Here is a 20139-nt window from a genome sequence, read left to right as displayed (position 1 = left end):
CTTCCCAGATTAGCCTGTGCAGTATGCACAAGCTAATCAGGGACAACACTTTCTGTCTAAACTTGATTTTTGCTAAGAAAAGACTTTCTTGAAATGAAAAATATCATAAAAGCGAAAAGTGTCGTCCCTGATTAGCCTGTGTGGACTGCACAGGCTAATCTGGGACGACACTTATTGCACACGCATCAAACCCCTTTTTCACAGAGTACGGCCCATATCAGTTGTGTCCAGCTGTTTATACAATATCTACACTATTCATCTGTGTGCCTTGACATATAATTTATTGATGCAAATTGTAACGTTACAGATTCTATACCCTGAACATTTTGTTTGGAATGATAGAAGAGCCTGTTATATTTTTCTTATAACTATTGAAGCTGGTAATGTTTTTCAATATCACCTGTAATGTTCTAAATGAATGGAGGGATGTAATGAACAGTGGTCTGGCAATGCCTACTGATAAGCCCCGCCTACAGCCAGACTCGGCCAATAAGATCGCTTGCTGTATTCCATATGCTTGTTTCGTTGGTAGTTCCTTTTAGATAGTCATGGCGAATCAACGTGTTAAAAACCTATCCCTTTTGGATCTTGTATAAACTTATCCCTTTACGGGTCCAGGCAATAAATACATACTTAACATTAAGAACAATAGAACATTACATCACCTATTCTAGTGAATAAATGTCTTTTAACCAGAAGCTTGACGCATGACAAGGAAGTCAATTAAGCAAGAATATAAAAGAAGTGTACGTCATTGACGAACAATCGTCCTTCAATTCAACAATGAAAGCAAGTTACTGAACTCGGTATCATTATTAGAAGCCATGTCACAGCACGGTAATAACACAAGTAACATATGGGGTGTGTCAATCAAGCACCATATAAAACCTATCAAAGTCTAATAAAGTGTGACACTTTCACATTTAAGAGCCATGTAATATAACTGTAATAATACTTTTTACTGTATTTTTAAACTGTGTTCATGCGCCGCATGGTCACAGTTTTATTTTATGAGGATTAAAAAAAATTCAATAAAAAATCCAGTTTTGTAGTAAAATCAATTTAAATGATGCTATTATATATGCAAGAATCTATTTTAATTATAATATGTCAAACTTAATCAATACAACATGTTAAACTTCATATTATGTACTGTTGAAAAAAAACCAATTTATTCCCAAATTGATGTCTGATCCAACTTCACATAATACTGTGTTTAGTATTCAATTAACACTTACAAAAACAAACAAAATTAGAAGTGCTTGATGTGAAAAACAAAGAAACAATAAACATGCTATAACCTTTGTAAATGTTACACTTTTTTAAAATTGAAAATCGAAGTAAAGTAAAGGACAACACAATTCATCTTGGCTATTAAACACTAATACTTACGTCTTAGACATCACAAAATAAATGCTTAGTATGTGTTGATATACCAGAGTCTTATAACAGATACTGTTATAACAAGAAACCGTGGGAGACGGGTGATGCTCCTCAAAGTTTTTTTTGTCACAATATTGCACTATATATTCAAATAAAAGGAAACGTCTTGAGGGCACAGTAGTTGGGGGGACAATTTTTTTTTTATAAATAATTTCAAAAGGTCATAACCCTGTGAAAAATCATCCGGCCAGAACCCGCTGATAATATGCACATCTCCTCTTGGTAGTGAATCTTCCCACAAAGTTTCATTGAATTCCGGTCATTAGTTGCTGAGAAATAGCCCGGACAAGAATTGCACTATATGTACAGTTAATGGAAAATTTCAAAGGGCCATAACTCTGTGAAAAATCATCCGACCAGAACCGGCTGATAATATCAACATCTACTCTTGGTAGTGAAGCTTCTCATTAAGTTTCATTGAATTCCCGTCATTAATTGCTGAGAAATAGCCCGGACAAAAATTGTGCACGGCCGGACGGACACATGGACACACGGACGGATGGACGAAGTGGCGACTATATGCTCCCCCAAAAATTTTTGGGGGAGCATAATAACAAATGTGGCCATTCAATGAAACCATGCTTTCAATATTTTACCAATTTATTAACTTTGCTTTAATTAAACTGTGCAATCCAAAGCACTGTGCAATTCCAAGCTATGTCTGCATGCAAGCTTGCTATATCAAACATTTTATCAAGGTTAGTCAAAGCAAACTAAAGTTATTGAAAGAAAACCCAATGTTTGATGAAGCCCACTCACTGAACCCCATTACTTTAACCAGATTTTTGAATCAGAGGGTAATTCACCAAATACACTGATTTAGATAATAATTTATATGAAAGACCACACACTCCAACACACACATTTTAATGTGTTCCTTTTTAAACAATTCCCTTCAAATAACACTGAACACTATAAACACTTGACCTGTTTGTCACTGCTTACCTGTATGATAGAGCCTCACAAGGATTGTGATGACAATCAAGATCAGCACAGGTACCACAAGCAAGGCCCCTATGATCAGTGATGCACCCATTCCATCCTCTGTGTCAATGGCTGAAAGAGCCGGAAGGCAGTAATTACTATAAAATTACTGTATTGTTATTTGAGTCAAACTCTGTGAAAACTGGGCCTATTCATGAAGGTAAAGAGTCGTTCAAGATTGGCCAGTGCAGTCTGCACAGTCTAATCAGGGATAACAGTTTTTACTTTGAAGGTATTACTTATTTTTTTAAGTAAGTCTCATCACATCGAAAATCCCGTTTAGGCAGAAAGTGACGTCCCTGATTACAGACTAATCTGAGACAACACTTTACGCAAACCATTAAGCCCATTTTTCCCAGAACACAACTCACATTATCAACATGGCTCAAAAGAGGTTTTATCTGCATTCATAGAATCTAGTAAAACCTCATCAGATGTGAAGATACAACTAATGTTTATACATTTACCCACCATTAATAGTTTCATTCAAATAATATCTATTGATAGGGTGCTTTAGAAATAATTTTAAACATGTAAGCTTTGTTTGTACATAATAAATTGTTTAAAAAAAATCTCACCCATTCAGGAGTAAGTCAATTGTTTTTGTGATGTCAAACACTATTTGTATTTTTCAAAATGTATGAAGTGCGATGAAGTTTAATGAAGGGAGAAACCCTAATTAAATGCATGGGTGTTGTGCAGTCTTCACAGGCTAATATGAAAGGACACTTTCTGCACAACCTTGATTTTTGTTCAAAAGACACTTCCTGCAAATGAAAAAGTCCAAAGAAGCAAAAAAGGGTCATCCCTGATTAGCCTATGCAGACTGCACAGGCTAATCTGGGACAACAATTTAGGCACATGCATTAAAATCCCAAGCACATCTTTATTACTGAGTATTTAAGCCAAATGTTTGTGCGTTTTGATGCCTAGCAGAGTAAGTTCATCTCTGTGTTGTTTTCACAGCTCCAAGACTAATAAGACTGGTACTGATAATATTGTAAAATATTAAATATACATGATGACATTCTTGTAAAAACAGATAATATGTGGTGTACAATTAATTTCTATTACATTCTTTATATATAATATCAAATTTGGATTAAAATAAAAAACAAAGCAATAAATAACACGACTTTGAATGTCAAACTCAAAAAAGTAGAATACAAGAATCATTAATTAAAGGTATAATGTTACTAATTAGTTCTCTACTTATTCTCTATATAGATTCAGTCTAAAGAATCAGCCTGCAGTTGTTAAGTATAATCAGTATTAATTTTCCACACCAAATTTTAATTTACTGACTATCCCATATGACACTGAACCTGTTAAAACTTTTGTAACAGAAAGAGACAATTGTTATCAACAGTGCATCTATGGAAAACATAGTATTTAGACTAGATTATTATGTGCCATGCAAGACAACTTTTTGAACCATATAAGTACGAACAGATCAAATGAACAAGTAAACAACAATAAAAAGACATGAGATGGCTTTAATTTAAGAAATTATACATTCAAACATAACTAGAGCTTTGTCACAGACGTGACGAATACCCCCACATGAAGAGCGGTTGAAAAGTACTTGAAATAGGGAACACCATGTTGAATGTGTAAAACGCACTAAGTGACCTCGTGACCTAGTTTTTTGCTTGGCATGGCCCATGTTCAAACATGGCCTAGAGATCATCTATATAAAACTTCTTACCAAGTTTGGTGAAGATTGGAAGTAAACTACTTAAATTAGAGAGCGGACACCATGCTCATTGTTTAAAACGCACTAAGTGACCCCGTGACCTGGCTTTTGATACGGCAAGGCCCATGTTCTAACTTGGCCTTAAGATCATCTAGATAAAACTTCTAACCAAGATTGGTGAAGATCGGATGAAAACTACTTGAATTAGAGAGCCGACAACATGCTTAATGTTTAAAACGCACAAAGTGACCTTGTGACCTTGTTTTGACATGGCATGACCCATATTCAAACATGAGCTAGACATCATCTAGATACAACTTCTGGCAAATTTTGGGTTAAGATCGGACGAAAACAACTTGAATAAGAGAGTGGACACTTAAAACAGACCAACCGATCAACAAACCGACAGACAAGTCCACTCCTATATACTCCCTAAACTTAATAAGTGTACAAAATAATTGATTTGCAAAAGTAAATAAAGTTTAATAGGAACACAATGAACATTTAGCAAAGCAAGCAGTTAAGGTTTGGAAATGAATCCTCAATCATTGTAATATTATTACAACGTTCATATCAAAAGAATTTATGTTCACACTCACTATATTTATGATGCAGCAGCAATAACTGGTAAATGCCAAATGAAATATTTATTCATTGCAGTCAGTTGGTTTACATTGATGATGTATTTGACTGGTGCTAAGGGTTAAAATTATCATAATCACTTTGTTAATTGTTTTTTGCAGGTTAGAAACAGGAAGCAGGTGTCATCAGTGTCTGGTGATAAAGTGCTGAAACTGATGTTTAAAGTTAAATGAGCATACAGAAAATCCAGACATCTCCCAGGACAGGAGTACAAGAGCCTCATTTTGGAACATTATGCCTTTCCCATAATTTTTCGTAAAGTAAAGTTAACCCATTAAAAAACAGTGCTCCTTATAGCAATAGCCAAAACTCTTGAGCCATATGTGGTATGGTAACTTAGATTAAAAGTGATACAAAATGCTTGTTTTCATTTTTTGTGCCACAATATATTCCATGTTAATTTCCTGCCATGATATTTGAACATTTAAAAGCAAACGCAAGACTGGCTTCAGGCAGCGTTGAAACAAAAAACATGCAAGACTGGCTTCAGGCAGCGTTGGAACAAAAACATATTCATGAGAACTTCGTTGTGCTTTTTAAGGAGCCCGAAGCCAATCTTGCGTTCGCTCGTAAATATTTGGATATCGTAGCCGGTAATTCTTATGGATTATTGTGACACACACACAAATCAAGACAAGCATTTTGTATCGCCTAAAACCTATGTTGCCAGACTACATCTAGCCTTGAAATTTTGGCTATTGCTATAAGGAACATTGATTTTTTATGTGCTAACTATATTTTTTTGAAAAATTGTATGAAATATTCATTGATTTCGAGTGTTCATGGACTTAAAATGCATGTTTGAACAAGAGATGTGTTTGTCAGAAACTCACTGCCCCCTAATGCGCTGCTTTTGTTGTTGACCTTTGACCTTGAAGGATGGCCTTGACCTTTCACCACTCAAAATGTGCAGCTCCATGAGATACACATGCATGCCAAATATCAAGTTGCTATGTTCAATATTTTAAAAGTGATTGCAAAACTTTACTGTAAGGTTAAAGTTTTGGGGCAGAATAACAGAATGACGGAATGACAGACAGAAAGGCCAAAAACAATATACCCCCTATCATTTGATCCGGGGGCATAAAAATGTAGTCTCAGAATAGCCTGTTCAATACCCACAGGGACAACACTTTCTGCTTTTATGGACTTTTTTTGTTTAAAAGAAGTCTCTTTTTAAAAAAAGTCCAGTTTTAGGCGTAAAGTGCTGTCCCTGTGCAGTTTGCACAGGCTCATCTGGACAACACTTTATGGCAATACATCAAGCCCAGTTTTCCCAGAATGAGCCTCAATAGCACCATAAAGCTGACTACTAAATTGGAGCTCTCTCTCAGGGTTAGTGATCGTACTAATGGAGCCACAAGTATTTTGAGAAATGATTTAGAGGATAATTGTTGCTTCTCAGTCAATCAGCAATTTTCTTTATCAAGAGGTTATAGACTCCTTTGTTATATTTCAGATGTTCCAATGCTGTCCCAATGACAGAAGGACAAGCAGACCAGGATAACATGGTTTCTGGCAAGACAGATTACACAAGTTGCATTACAAGGAGGCATGCCAACACAAGCCTCACAAAGGGCATAGGTTGCTACAATTCTGAGACACAAAAAGCTGAAATATGCAGAACTCTAACACGGCATGCAACTTGTTTTCTATAGACAAAGAAGGAAATCAAGTGTGGGTTATTCTGCAATAACTTAAGGGCGGAGCTTAATGTTTCGAAAATAGTTTCAAATAAATAAAGAAAATATTGCAGTAAAATGCACGTGCTAAAACCCGCTCTAAAAGAGATGTAATAAATGAAGCATGTATATAAATGTAATGAAACAACAAATTGTATATTTGGTGATAAGTGGCATAACCACGCCTACAAAGAATGTTATTTGTTAGGAAACGTATTTCAGAAAACATTTAAAGCAAGTCAGCTTTTCAGTAGCATCAATAAACGTGACGTCATTAAGTTTCTACGATTGTTGTTTTCAATTAAAGTGAAGTCATTTGCAAAATATTTATGAATGAAAACGACGTCATATGTTTGTACAATTCAATGACGTCAATAAATAGTGAACTGTGTACTAAGAAGGGCGGAGTATTGAAAAATATAGTTTACATCCTAAAGCTTAAACTAAATCAATCAGAATCGTGTTAGAATCGAAATAATATTTTTCTATGATGGCTTATTGTCGAATAACCCACAGTTAGTTGTATAGATGCGCGTTATCAAATAACTTGTGCTTCGCACTCGTGATTTAATTCCTACGCATCTATACTCCTTACTGTGGGTTATTCGACAACAAACCATGATAGAAAAATATTATTTCTTAAACAATATACGCACAATGCTGAAATGTTATGACACAGTTCATGCAAATGGAATAGGTTGCTACATTACACAATAATGAGTTATTTCAAGGGTAACGATGCTTGGAAGCTATTGATAACTGTGCTGTTATTCACAAATTCCAGGTTTTACTCACAGCTATATGTGGTGAGCTAATATCTAAGCAACAAAAACCTAGATATACAGTGGACTAACATATGAGTCGTGTTCTGAGAAAACTGGGCATAAATGCAAATGCGTAAAGTGTCGCACAGGCGTATCAGGGCCGACACTTTCCGCTTTTATCAAATTTTTCGTTTAAATGAAGTCTCTGCACAGGCTAATCTGGGATGGCACTTAAAGCACATGCATTAAGCCCAGTTTTCTTAGAACGTGACACATTTAAGCAACAAGCAGCTAGCTACACAGTGAGGAATACATCACATGCAGCGCAACAAGGAGCTAGCTACACAGTGAGGAATACATCACATGCAGCGCAACAAGCAGCTAGCTAAACAGTGAGGAATACATTATATAAAGCGCAACAAGCAGCTAGCTTCACAGTGAGGAATACATCACATTTAGCGCAACAAAAAGCTCGCTACACAGTGAGGAATACATCACATTTAGCGCAACAAACAGCTAGCTACACAGTGAGGAATACATCATATACAGCGCAACAAGCAGCTAGCTACACAGTGAGGAATACATCACATTCAGGGGATGCAGAGATTTCTGCAACTCACACTCTGTTTTAGGGAGGTCGTTGGCTTGATCTGCACTTGTGGCATGATCCTTGGCCCCAGCTAAGCCTTTATTGCCGGCCGCTGTATGTGTGAGGTCAATGTTGTTCACGTTACCAGCTACTTTGTTGCCAACATTCGGCTTACTATTGGCGCCATTCAAGTCTTTGTTTGAATTAAGACTGCCGTTTGTATTTTTGCCACTGTTACTGCTAACAATGATAGTATTAGCAGCAGTGGTTGCAACTGTGTTGCTGTTGTTATCAACAGATACCTGAGGTAATGCTGCAATAAAATAGTTCAATGATGCATGTATATGGGGCATGGAAGTGCAGTTTACCCTGTGAGATATGACATACATTTTGTACTTATAAGTGCATACATTTCTCAAAAGCTTATGCACATATACAGACATGAATCTTAGACAATACTTCTTGAAAACATGATTATCAATACTTCTCAATAACACATAATTCAATAATGGTTAAACTGCAATATCTAAAAGGAGGCCCAAGCATTCTTGATAAATAATTTTATACTTATGTCATCTTTCCAATTTTGAGGAAAAAACTGTATAAGTAAGGTAGGGGAAACATGTCTACCATCATACATACAGTTAAATAATGTATAAAGACTTCATATCTGTATATTTTATTGTGTTGCAAGCCAGACAATCTTTTAATACAGCAACAAAATCATAACATATTGTAACAGACAAGTCCATTTTACTGATTTTGATCATTCCTGATGTTGATCAGAAGCAGTGAAATATGAACAATCGAACAAGACTGCATGTGGTACTATGGATGTGCACCTACCTGAGTACATAGTTTGGTCCATCTTAAACTTCCAGACCTTACTAGGGTTCAACTCCCCCACATACACAACATGGTCCCTGTCATCCACAGCTAGATCATGGGGGTGCATCAGGCCCTGAAAATAAAGGGAACTGTCTATTAAGGTCTTGCTCATATTTGCTACAATACATTTGTTGTGTGCTCTGTAAAAGTAGCACCTAATGCATTTGTATCAAGTATCATCCTATATTAGCCTATGCAGTTTCACATGCTACTCATGGACGCCGCTGATTTCACATTTAAAAGAGACTTCCTTCAAATGAAAAAATCCATTAAAGGGATGAGTGTGGACCCTGAATTTACCTGTGCTGACTGCACTGGTAAAATTGGGATGACAACTTACACAAAAGTATAAGCCCAGTTTTTCCCAGAGCATAGCTTATTGCATACTTACAGTGAGGATTCCTGAGAGACTGTTCCACTACTTAAAGACTACTGGTTGTGTACGTAATTCCAGCCACTTTTGGGACCATTTTAACAAAATCTTTTGTTTTAGGCAACTGGTTGAAACAAAACTTCACATATATAATCCTGGGTTCAAAACACCCCTAGCATGAAAATTTCAATAGAATTAGATCAGTGTATGTTACTTTTATCAACAGAAATTAATGACATATTAACTATCAATTTTCTTAGGGCTATTGTACCTAAAAAAATGGCCACTTTTCAGTTTAATCTGCAGGTACAATTACAAAGCAATATCTTAAGACAAATGTCCTCATTTTAAGAGTATTAATAAAGGTTTACACAAACAAAATTTTTCGACTTGAAACTTAAAATTTATGCGGCATTATTATACCAGTTACTCCCCCTACCTATTTTAATAAATATAAACAGGCACTGTTAATGGGGAACTGCAAATTCATAAAAAAATATTTATTTTTAATAGTTTTTATCAACTTTCTCTAACATAGCTAAGGAAGTAAAAACATTTTGTCTAAAAAGTTGACTTAAGTGTCAATTTTTAGTAAACGCTTATATTAATTTTACAACGTGTAACCTATTAATATTCTAATCAAGGGAGGTAATTAATATATTAAAAGTGTATATTTAGGTCCTGATTTTTATGTTTTAAATGTAGGTTTTATACAATTAATTGAAAATACCTTAATTAAAGTTTATCAGATAATAATTTTATCAGTATATATTTGTTTCTTATATGAATATAATTTTCGCTATGGATGATGACGTCACTTTTCCCATGTGAGAAATATTTCGTATTATTTTTTAGACCTTTTAATGTAGACGTTTACAGTGATATGCGTCTTTAATTTGCAAACTATTGAGAGTAGGGTTGGTTTTCAAGTTGATTGTTAAAAAAATAATCAAAATATGTGTGTTTAGATCATGAAAATGATTAAACACAGGTGGTCGATTTTTTACGTACAGGCCGGAATTACTTACACGACCAGTAAAATTAAAACCTAATTCAAAGTTTATTCTTAAACATGATGCATTAATTTTAAATGAAATTGGGATGTTATTCAGGACACTGCATTTTTAAGATACGAAAGTGTCTACAAACCAACACTCAATACCAAACAATGACATAGAGAACATAGTGTTCATTTCAAAGTCCTTTCAACAAAGGTACTGGGATCGTTAACAGTCTGATGTCTAATACACATACAAACAAGTATGGCTTCTTTGGACTTAATTGGCAGTGTCTCTCAAAAGTTTTCTATGCAATAAAGTTTTAATAATTTTTTAAGAAAATCAACTACTCAGTAAAATTCAGAACCCATTCCTAGACTTAACAAGAGCACCGCATACCGGGTGCCACGCTTGGCTGCGAAAGCTTGTCAGATTTTTTTATTTTGTTTTAGAGGTCACAGTGACCTTTGACCAAGCGACCCAACAAGAGATGTGTTTGTCAGAAACACAATGCCCCCTACTGCGCCGCATTGAAATAAAATTTCTATTTATCATTTGGCAGGTATAGAAATCATCTCCCTTTAAAGGTTATTACTTCCCTTGAATTTTGTCCAATCCAACCAGGGGGGGGGGGGGGGGGGGGAGGGTCTCACAGTCAATTATGACCATCACTGACAACCAAGGCCTGTGGTTTAAAAGAGATCATAGCCAGAGTTTTTTTTTTTTTTTTCTTTTTCATATCATGTATCTATGGACAAAAGTCCACAGGTATGTAATGAACATCAAAGAAATTATAATTATATCATTAAAAATAAAAATTTGACAAATCAATCATTTGGGTTATAAATAATCAAAATAATAAATCTGTACAGTAACTGTGAAAAGAACTTCAATTCTTGGTAAGGAAATATATAATATGAGATTTATAATTATATAAATTACTTCCCTTGAAAATAATTGTCTGTAACAAATCTCTATTTTTAGTAGCAAATAATTAAAAGCCACTACCGTGACTGTAGATTCACCACTCAAAATGTGCAGCTCCATGAGATACACATGCGTGCCAAATATATAAAGTGGCTATGCTCAATATTGAAAAATATTCTCCCTTTTTAAAGCTTATTTCATCCCTTAAATCTGTATTTTTTTACCATAGACCTTTTACCACCATGTGTTTGTCAGAAACATAATGCCGCCTTCTGCGCCGTTTTGATTTATTTAACAAAAATATATACGTGGGCAGGTCAGATAACTATGTCCATTTAAAGCTTATTACTTCCCTTGACTTTGTTTTTTTGACCCTAGACCTTGAAGGATGATGTTCACCTTGAAATTTTACCACTCAAAATGTGCAGCTCCATGAGCTACACATGTATGCCAAATATCAAGGTGCTTTCTTCAATATTTAAAAAGTTATGGCCAATGTTAAGGTTTTAGCACGACGCCTACGGCGGACGGCCAGCTGGCTATGACAATAGCTCGAGTTTTCTCTGAAAACAGCCTCGCTAAAAATATAGAAAATACTTTTAAGTAGGAAATTACTTGTCACCTTTGGAATATGAACACCCACCCACTGGTGATTATGTAAGTAAGAAAATAAAGAATGTAAATATAGGTGGTCAATACCGGTTTGACTCAAAATTAAAGCATGTTTTAAATATTCCATTTGAAAGAATTTTCTTATTTTTAAGACTTTATTGAAGAATTGTTTAGTGAATATGGGCCCAGTCCTAAGTGCCCAGTTTCCATGTACATACCCCACTGGGCCTGTTCCATACTGCCAGCAGGTTGCCCGTGTTGATGTCAATGGTAAACCCCTCTGTGTCTGGCATGTTCACTCCCACATCGGGCCCGTTCACAGCAAACAGCAACCCATCTGAAATCACACAATTAGTAGGAGCATGTTTAGGGTTCTTTTGCATTGAACATTATATGAGTCGCGTTCTGAGAAAACTGGGTATAATGCATGTGCATAAAGTGTCGTCCCAGCTTAGCCTGTGAAGTCCCCACAGGCTAATCTGGGACTACACTTTCCGCCTAAATTGGATTTTTGCTAAAAAGAGACTTTATTTAAACAAAAAATGTCATGAACGCGGAAAGTGTGGTTCTTGATTAGCCTGTGTGAACTGCAAAGGCTAATCTGGGACAACACTTTACGCACATGCATTAAGCCCAGTTTTCTAAGAATTTCGACTCATATGACCAGCATTGTGCTAACATGGGTCTTGTCTGATATGTGTCAGCATAGCTCTAGACCGCCCTGCACAAGTGTGCACTATGGTCAGAGGATAACCTGTCCCCTTATAAGACCAAGAAAATATGCCCAAGTTTAAAGCGAATAGCATAGCCCCTGACAAGACTGGGCAATTGCACATGCTGGTCTAGAGCTACACTGTCCCCATACAACATTTGACCAATTTCTGCATGATTCGGGTCATATTGAATTTGATCATTATGACGTCTTAAGGCCTTCAGCCACAGCCCTGTAGAAATAATGAATCTGAGTTTATCTCGTTTTTTAGAAAACAAAAGGCACAATGTATAAAACATAATAACAAATAACAAATATAAAACGAAAACATTGTCAGAACTAACTATAAAAAAACTAGTTATCCATTGCAAAAAACAATGACAATGCATTAAAGACGACAAAAACAACTGAAACAACAACACATATTTATACCAGCTATGCCAGAAGATTTCAAATGCTGATAGTTTAAAGAAGAACACAGTGATCTTTTAAATATTTATATGATTATCTCTATAATATTATACACACTATGGTTTGGTGAGTACTCCAGTGCATAGACAGCTCGTCCAAACTGTGGCGGGTGGATCTGCCTTATGAAAGTACCGTCCAGCGCAAAGCACTGTATGCGGCCATTCTCCCGATCAGCAACACACAGCTGACCTTTGTCCTCCGCCAGGGTCAAGCCGTGGGGAAGGAAGAACGTAGATGGGGGTGGATATCCGTCCACTATAAAAGAAAGACGGTATAGAGGTAATATTAAACTGGCTGGTTTTTATATTCATAAAGAACATCTTATCAATGTTGGACTATCTGATAAAAATTCTGGCCAAGTTTAGTCAAGATTGAGTAATAAATGTGGCTATTAGAACAGTACAACCTTTTTCTTAGATTTAACATGGTAGCTTCTATTTTAAACGGGAGGCGGAAAACTACAACGGGCGAGGCATGGTATGGTTTTGCGCAAGGGGGGGTTAGAGGGTTCGGGTTAGGGTTTGGGTTAGTGTTAGGGGTCGGGTTAGGGTTTGGGTTAGCCTTAACCCAACCCTAACCTTAACCCGACCCCTAACCCTAACCCTTACCCTAACACTTTTTTTTGGTTATCACCCCTGACCATGCCTCGCCCGTTGTAGTTTTCCGCCTCCCATTTTAAACGCACATAACTCAGATTCTAACTAAGTCTTATTATTGTCAAGATAAACATTCTGACATAGTTTCATCTTAATTGAGTATTAAATATGGCATCTTGAGTGTTAACAAGTTGTTTTTTTAAGATTTGATGTGTTGACTTAGTTTTTAGACACATGTACCAGATTTGATATTTTTTATTTAAATATTGTCAATGTAAACATTCTGACCATAATTTATCAAGTTTTAGTTATAAATGCAGCCTCTAGAGTGGAAACAATGTTTTATAAGATTTGACCTGATGACCTAGTATTTGAACACACATGACCTAGATTGGACTTGGCCTAGATATTTCTATATAAACATTCTGACCAAGTTTATATAATATTAAACCAGAGTGGTAAATGAGCTTAAAGTTCACGACATACAATGCATGATTAAGGTCGGACGAGGACAAAAAAGGTGAAAGACTAACCACAATAGCTAAGCATAATGTGAGTTGAAGACAAAACAATATTTAACAAAGAGTTCTGGTTTGAAAGTTTTTTTTATATTATTTAATGAAATTAAATTACAAAATTGTTAATCGGTGAAATCTTGATGAAATATACTATTTCACTTACATCCCATTTTGGTACTACTTGATCCAAAACTACTGACAACATAGCCATTCTTGTTGAACTTCAAGATTCTATTATTACAGTACCTGAAACATCAAAGCCAATACATTGACAGCATTATAACACTATACAATGACTCACATCATGCAAAAATGGGTCTTATGCAATATGCAGCTAATGTAGCTACTGACTAGCCTGGCATATGCAGTCTGTCCAGGAGCTACCCTGTTGGCTAATCAAACCATAAAATATGTTTGACTTAATAGCAAAGCAGCATAGTTCCTGATCAGACTGTGCAACTATGCAGGCTTGTCTGAAGCTTTGTTGGTCGCAGATGGCATTAGACCCATTTTTGCATGACAAGGCTTATATGCATCCTTTATTCACAAATTCATGGTAGCTGTGACCTATAACATACATTGAAATGCAAAAGGTTTTGTCAGCATACCTGTGAAGTAGGCTGATATTACATTTAATAAAGCTTTTGCCTTATAAGTGGAAATCAAGCTATATGCGTGTTAAGAAAACAACTTGATTACTACACTGATTCTTAACTGTTATTTACAATGACATAACCATACAGGCCATTTCATTTAATGACCATTTTTTGTGGAATATACAACATCAAATTTATAGTTCTGCTTATTTGAAAACCAATTTGAAACCAAATATTCAAGGTTGTAAATATCGAAACATCAGGAAATTGTGAAGGTGGGGTTTGTAAAAAAATATTCATACTGCATAATTTTAAACAATTTACCAAAACTGAACAAATTCATAATCCAGTATAACTTAACCATCTCCTCACCCGTCAGACACAAAAAAGTCTCCATTTTTCAGCACGGCCACATCGGTAGGCTTACAGAAGTGATCATTATCACTGCCTGGCTCAAAGCGCATTCCCAAGGTCATGTCCACCTTGTCACCAGATGGCAGGATGCGGAACACTTGATGTAGTGCCACATCTGTCACATACATGTTGCCATCGGAGTCCACAGTGAGGCCATGAGGCATGAAGAACCTAGCGAAATTAAAAAGAAACTTGATTTCACTTGTGAAATCGTGAAATGCTTAAGATGTGTGCATGGCACTTTCATAACTTCTAAATATTATGAGCAAGACTTCATTCTAATTTCCAGTTTTCTAAAGTGCTTGAAAGCCACATTGAAGTAGATGCTAACATGAATACAAACATATTAATGTCAACATTTTCTAAAACTTAATCCGATAAATGTGTTTGAAGCTTAATGTTTTTTAGCCATCTAGGTCGACCCGAAGCATATTCAGTAGTTAATCTGTTGAAATGCCTGTAAAGAATGATGACTTAAACAATGCTGTAGTGAACAATATGCTCAAGATGCATGTAGTGACTTGTAGCATGTTGTAGCAATCAAACAATGCACCCTTAGGCATGGCCAGCTTTGAACCCAAAGACATTTTTTAGCAAAGTTTGTAAAGAACCAAAATACATTGTTACATACCAGATATTAATTAAACCTTTGGGCCATGTTGTTTAAGAGGAAAGCTTTGTTCAACGTTATTTTGTTATATACACTTCAACACCGTTATTTCGAACACCGATAATCCGAAGTCACCGTTATTTCGAAGTATATAATAGGTCCCGATTTTGATTCTTGTTTGTTTAATGTAAAATTTCATTGTTAATCCGAACTTCGTTAAACCAAAGAAATTGTTAATTCAAAGTGATTCTGTCGGTCCCAACACTATAATTCGCACCTAATTATCAATCTTTAATCCGAAGTCAAAACTGCAAAATACTGAGCGTAATTTCACACCTTTGTCGTGGCGCGTCAAAAGCCGATAATTACACCTTTGTCGTCTGCGCGAACGCCGGTGTTCAGAGAGACAACGCATATTATTAAAAAAAGGTTAATTCATTTCCGAAAAATGAATTCATATGTCTGTATGTCTAATAATTTGTGCTATTTTATATGTTCTGTAATTAGAGACAAATAAAAACAAGAAAAAGAATCGTTTTATTCCCCCGTTTGTTACGAGTAGAAATCTATTGCTATCTGACTAGTTTACGTTTTTAAGTAAGCGTGTAAGTAACCGAACCATGCGAATTCCACAACGTTTTATTTTTAAGGAATCGAAGAAGTCTTCTGTCAAATGTTTATTTCGAATTATCGTTAATCCGAAGTTTTTTTAACGGTCCCGACGACTTCAAAATAACGGTGTTGAAGTGTATGTCTATATCCATCATTTGACCCACTGTGTATGATTAAGTGAAGACCAAATGGTCATGATTTAATGAAACAAAGATGATGGCCAATATACAATTTCACATACAAAATATAATACATCAGGATGGTTATTTACAGACATTTATATTTTTCTAATAACGTCTAAAGTAAAAACGGGCCGTGCTCTGTGAAAAAGGGGTTTAATGCATGTTCGTAAAGTGTCGTCCCAGATCAGCCTGTGCAGTACGCACAGATTTATCAGGGATGACACTTTTCGCTTTTATGATTTATTTCATTTGAAGAAAGTCTCCTCTTAGCAAAAATTAAGTTTAGGTGGAAAGTCTCGTCCCTGATTAGCATGTGCCGACTGCACAGGCTTAACTGGGACGACACTTATGCACATGCATTAAACCCCCTTTTCACCGAGCACGGCCCAAATAATTATGTAACATACATTTTAAGTGGAAAAAGGGGCATACATTGTTATTTACACAATGTCGGACACATGCACAACTTTGTCTCATAAGGAAAAATGCCTGAAATTTGAAAATTATACAATGAAAAGAACACGAGAAAGCTTACAAAAAAACGATCCATAAACCATAAAACCAAATATGACACAAAGATGACTTATGTCCAAAAAAAATATTTTCATAAAATGTTGCCCATGTCTGACTGCACAAACCAATTAACCCCATCACCACAGTTCATAATAACGAGTGTAAATAATAGCCCAAAGTTTTGTACCAATTTTTGGCAAAGCTCCGTTTTAAAGTTCCGTTTCTGTCAACAATCACAATGCTATCAACTTCAATGGGTCGATTCTGTAGAGTGTATCTGTTTTCATCATCAAAAGATCTGCAAAACATGAGAAAATAGATGCACACACAAAATGAACACACACAACTCAAAACTGATAAACTAATTTGGCCAAGATGAAATTCCAATAAAATTATATTAAATGCATGAAACAGCAAATGTATGTACAGTCAGTATTTCATTCCAAAGCCTTACTTTTTATGCTACAAGATTCACATTCATGTACTGTTTGACCTCATACACTTGATATGATCTGGGTCATGCAAAAAAGTATGCCTAAATCCGCCGACATACAACGTAGATCCAGGCCAGCCTGCTCATCTGCGCAGTCTGGCCAGGCGTTACACTGACCGCTAATGAGTCTATGAAACCTTGCAGTACTTTATGTACAGCGGACAGCATAGCTCTTAAAAAAGACTGCTGCACATTGCATATGACCCATTTAACATGACTAGACTCAATTATGACAAAACAATATTGTGACTATAAACACTGCATAAATTAAAGCAAAAAAGATATCATCTACCTAATCAATGAATTTTCAGTCTTTAAAAAAATCAATATTTTGAAATTATTTGACCATTTGACATGCTACCATACAATTAAAACAAGCCAAAAACAACTTTTATTCGCCCCAAACATACACAAAACCAATTAGAATCCTCAAGATGATACTTTAAACTCCTTGATTAAGTATTTGAACTTTTGTTGACGATGTTAAAAGACAGATGAAGTTAATTTGTTGATATTTTTTTAATAGATGTAGATTTCATATATTAATAAATTAATGTTTGTTGTTGATTTTTTACATACTGATTTCTGGCCATTATGTTCTTATTTTATTGTATCATTTGGTTAACTGTAAAAGGCATATTTTGAAGATTACATCAGGGAAAAACTAGATTGAGATTGTTTACATACCAATATTAAACTATTGAACACAAAATGCCTGACCCAGTCTCTTACAGTGCCTGACCCAGTCTCTTACAGTGCCTGACCCAGTCTCTTACAGTGCCTGACCCAGTCTCTTACAGTGCCTGACCCAGTCTCTTACAGTGCCTGACCCAGTCTCTTACACTGCCTGACCCAGTCTCTTACAGTGCCTGACCCAGTCTCTTACAGTGCCTGACCCAGTCTCTTACAGTGCCTGACCCAGTCTCTTACAGTGCCTGACCCAGTCTCTTACACTGCCTGACCCAGTCTCTTACAGTGCCTGACCCAGTCTCTTACAGTGCCTGACCCAGTCTCTTACACTGTCTGACCTAGTTTTTTACACTGCCTGACCCAGTCTCTTACACTGTCTGATCCAGTCTCTTACACTGCCTGACCCAGTCTCTAACAGTGCCTGACCCAGTCTCTTACAGTGCCTGACCCAGTCTCTTACACTGCCTGACCCAGTCTCTTACACTGTCTGACCCAGTCTCTTACACTGCCTGACCCAGTCTCTTACACTGCCTGACCCAGTCTCTTACACTGTCTGATCCAGTCTCTTACACTGCCTGACCCAGTCTCTAACAGTGCCTGACCCAGTCTCTTACAGTGCCTGACCCAGTCTCTTACACTGCCTGACCCAGTCTCTTACACTGTCTGACCCAGTCTCTTACACTGCCTGACCCAGTCACATACACTGCCTGACCCAGTTTCTTACACTGCCTGACCCAGTCTCTTACAGTGAGTTCCAGACGATATCTCCCCTGTGGAAGATGTAAAGGTCCCCGTTGCCGTTGACAGCAAGGCCCCCCACCTGACCAATCTTCATCCCACCCACCTCACCGTCAAACTTCAGACTGAAGGCTGGGTCCATTGTAGCCCCTGGAAACAACAACAATATGGCTCCATTGTAGCCCCTGGAAACACAAACAATATGGGTCCATTGTGGCCCCTGGAAACACAAACAATATGGGTCCATTGTGGCCCCTGGAAACAGTGACACAAACAATATGGGTCCATTGTGGCCCCTGGAAACACAAACAATAGAGATGAGACGCATCAAGTGGGAAAAATCCAGTCACCATATCATATAAATGTGTCTGCTCATGTCACATTAACTGAACTTCATATTTTTTATTTTGCAATATTGAGTGCACAATTTTCATATTAAATATACATGTTCATAACAAGCTTCAAATTAAACTTCAATAATCTTTTGAACAACATCATCAGATTAAAAGAAGTCTTTAGAATCATATAAATATGCGATTTTCATACAAAAGTCTTAAGAATATTTTTTTAAGCAGAGCCTGGTCTTTAATGCATAAGAACAAAGTGTTGTCCTGAATCCTGAATCCAATCATGCCACAATAGAATGACACTTTTTATTTTATATGGTAGTTTTCTTTGTCAATTAAGTCTCATAAAACATAAATCCTCTGTATGCGTACAATTCCATATCGGATTGATCTGGGATAACACTTGAAGCATATGCATTAAGTCTGTGTAAAAATCATCTACCTCAATTCTTTTTCTGCAAAATATGCTGAAGAAATGTCTTCAGTTCAAACAGTTATTAAATTGACACTTACCAAGTCAACGCAACTTCATAAATTAATAGAAACAAATTATACTGTTCTGTGACAAATACTACAATATATTATTGTATGACCTATTAGTAAAAAGGAGAACATATTTGACAAAAGATATTTTTTTATCCTGTACACAACAGTTTACTTATTGTGGAAAATACCAAAATTACCTGTAAATTAAATAAGTGCATAAAAAAACATCACAATATTGAACTTAAACAAGGGCTGTTTGTAAAACATGCATGCCCCCCATATGGGCTGTCCGTTGTAGTGGCAGCCATTGTGTGTATACGATTTTTGTCACTGTGACCTTGACCTTTGACCTAGTGACCTAAAAATCAATAGGGGTCATCTGCGAGTCACGATCAATGTACCTATGAAGTGTCATGATCCTAGGCAAAAGCGTACTTGAGTTATCATCTGAAAATCATTTTACTATTTCAGGTCACCGTGACCTTGACCTTGTGACCTCAAAATCAATAGGGGTCATCTGCAAGTCATGATCAATCTACCTATGAAGTTTCATGATCCTAGGC

The 20139-nt window shown here is 36.2% G+C and overlaps 1 protein-coding gene across 3 annotated transcripts in view; it reads right to left on the bottom strand.

The window, feature by feature from the left end:
* Window positions 1–20139, bottom strand: part of LOC127876651 (peptidyl-glycine alpha-amidating monooxygenase B-like) — an 82960-nt gene that overhangs the window by 15113 nt on the left and 47708 nt on the right. For 2 of the 3 annotated variants that reach the window (XM_052421986.1, XM_052421987.1), the window contains exons 14-22: window positions 18752–18893; window positions 17010–17120; window positions 14864–15076; window positions 14059–14141; window positions 12839–13036; window positions 11817–11935; window positions 8647–8761; window positions 7832–8113; window positions 2389–2499 (exon numbers count right to left, since the gene is read on the bottom strand). In XM_052421986.1, coding sequence (XP_052277946.1) covers window positions 2389–2499; window positions 7832–8113; window positions 8647–8761; window positions 11817–11935; window positions 12839–13036; window positions 14059–14141; window positions 14864–15076; window positions 17010–17120; window positions 18752–18893 — 1374 coding nt within the window. The remainder of the gene's footprint in view (window positions 1–2388; window positions 2500–7831; window positions 8114–8646; window positions 8762–11816; window positions 11936–12838; window positions 13037–14058; window positions 14142–14863; window positions 15077–17009; window positions 17121–18751; window positions 18894–20139) is intronic. The other variant, XM_052421988.1, reaches the window with a different exon arrangement.

This window comes from Dreissena polymorpha, chromosome 4, assembly GCF_020536995.1.
Source record: "Dreissena polymorpha isolate Duluth1 chromosome 4, UMN_Dpol_1.0, whole genome shotgun sequence".
NCBI lineage: Eukaryota > Metazoa > Mollusca > Bivalvia > Myida > Dreissenidae > Dreissena > Dreissena polymorpha.
The sequence above is the reverse complement of the archived record's forward strand: the minus strand, read 5'-3'. Positions and strand labels throughout refer to the sequence as shown.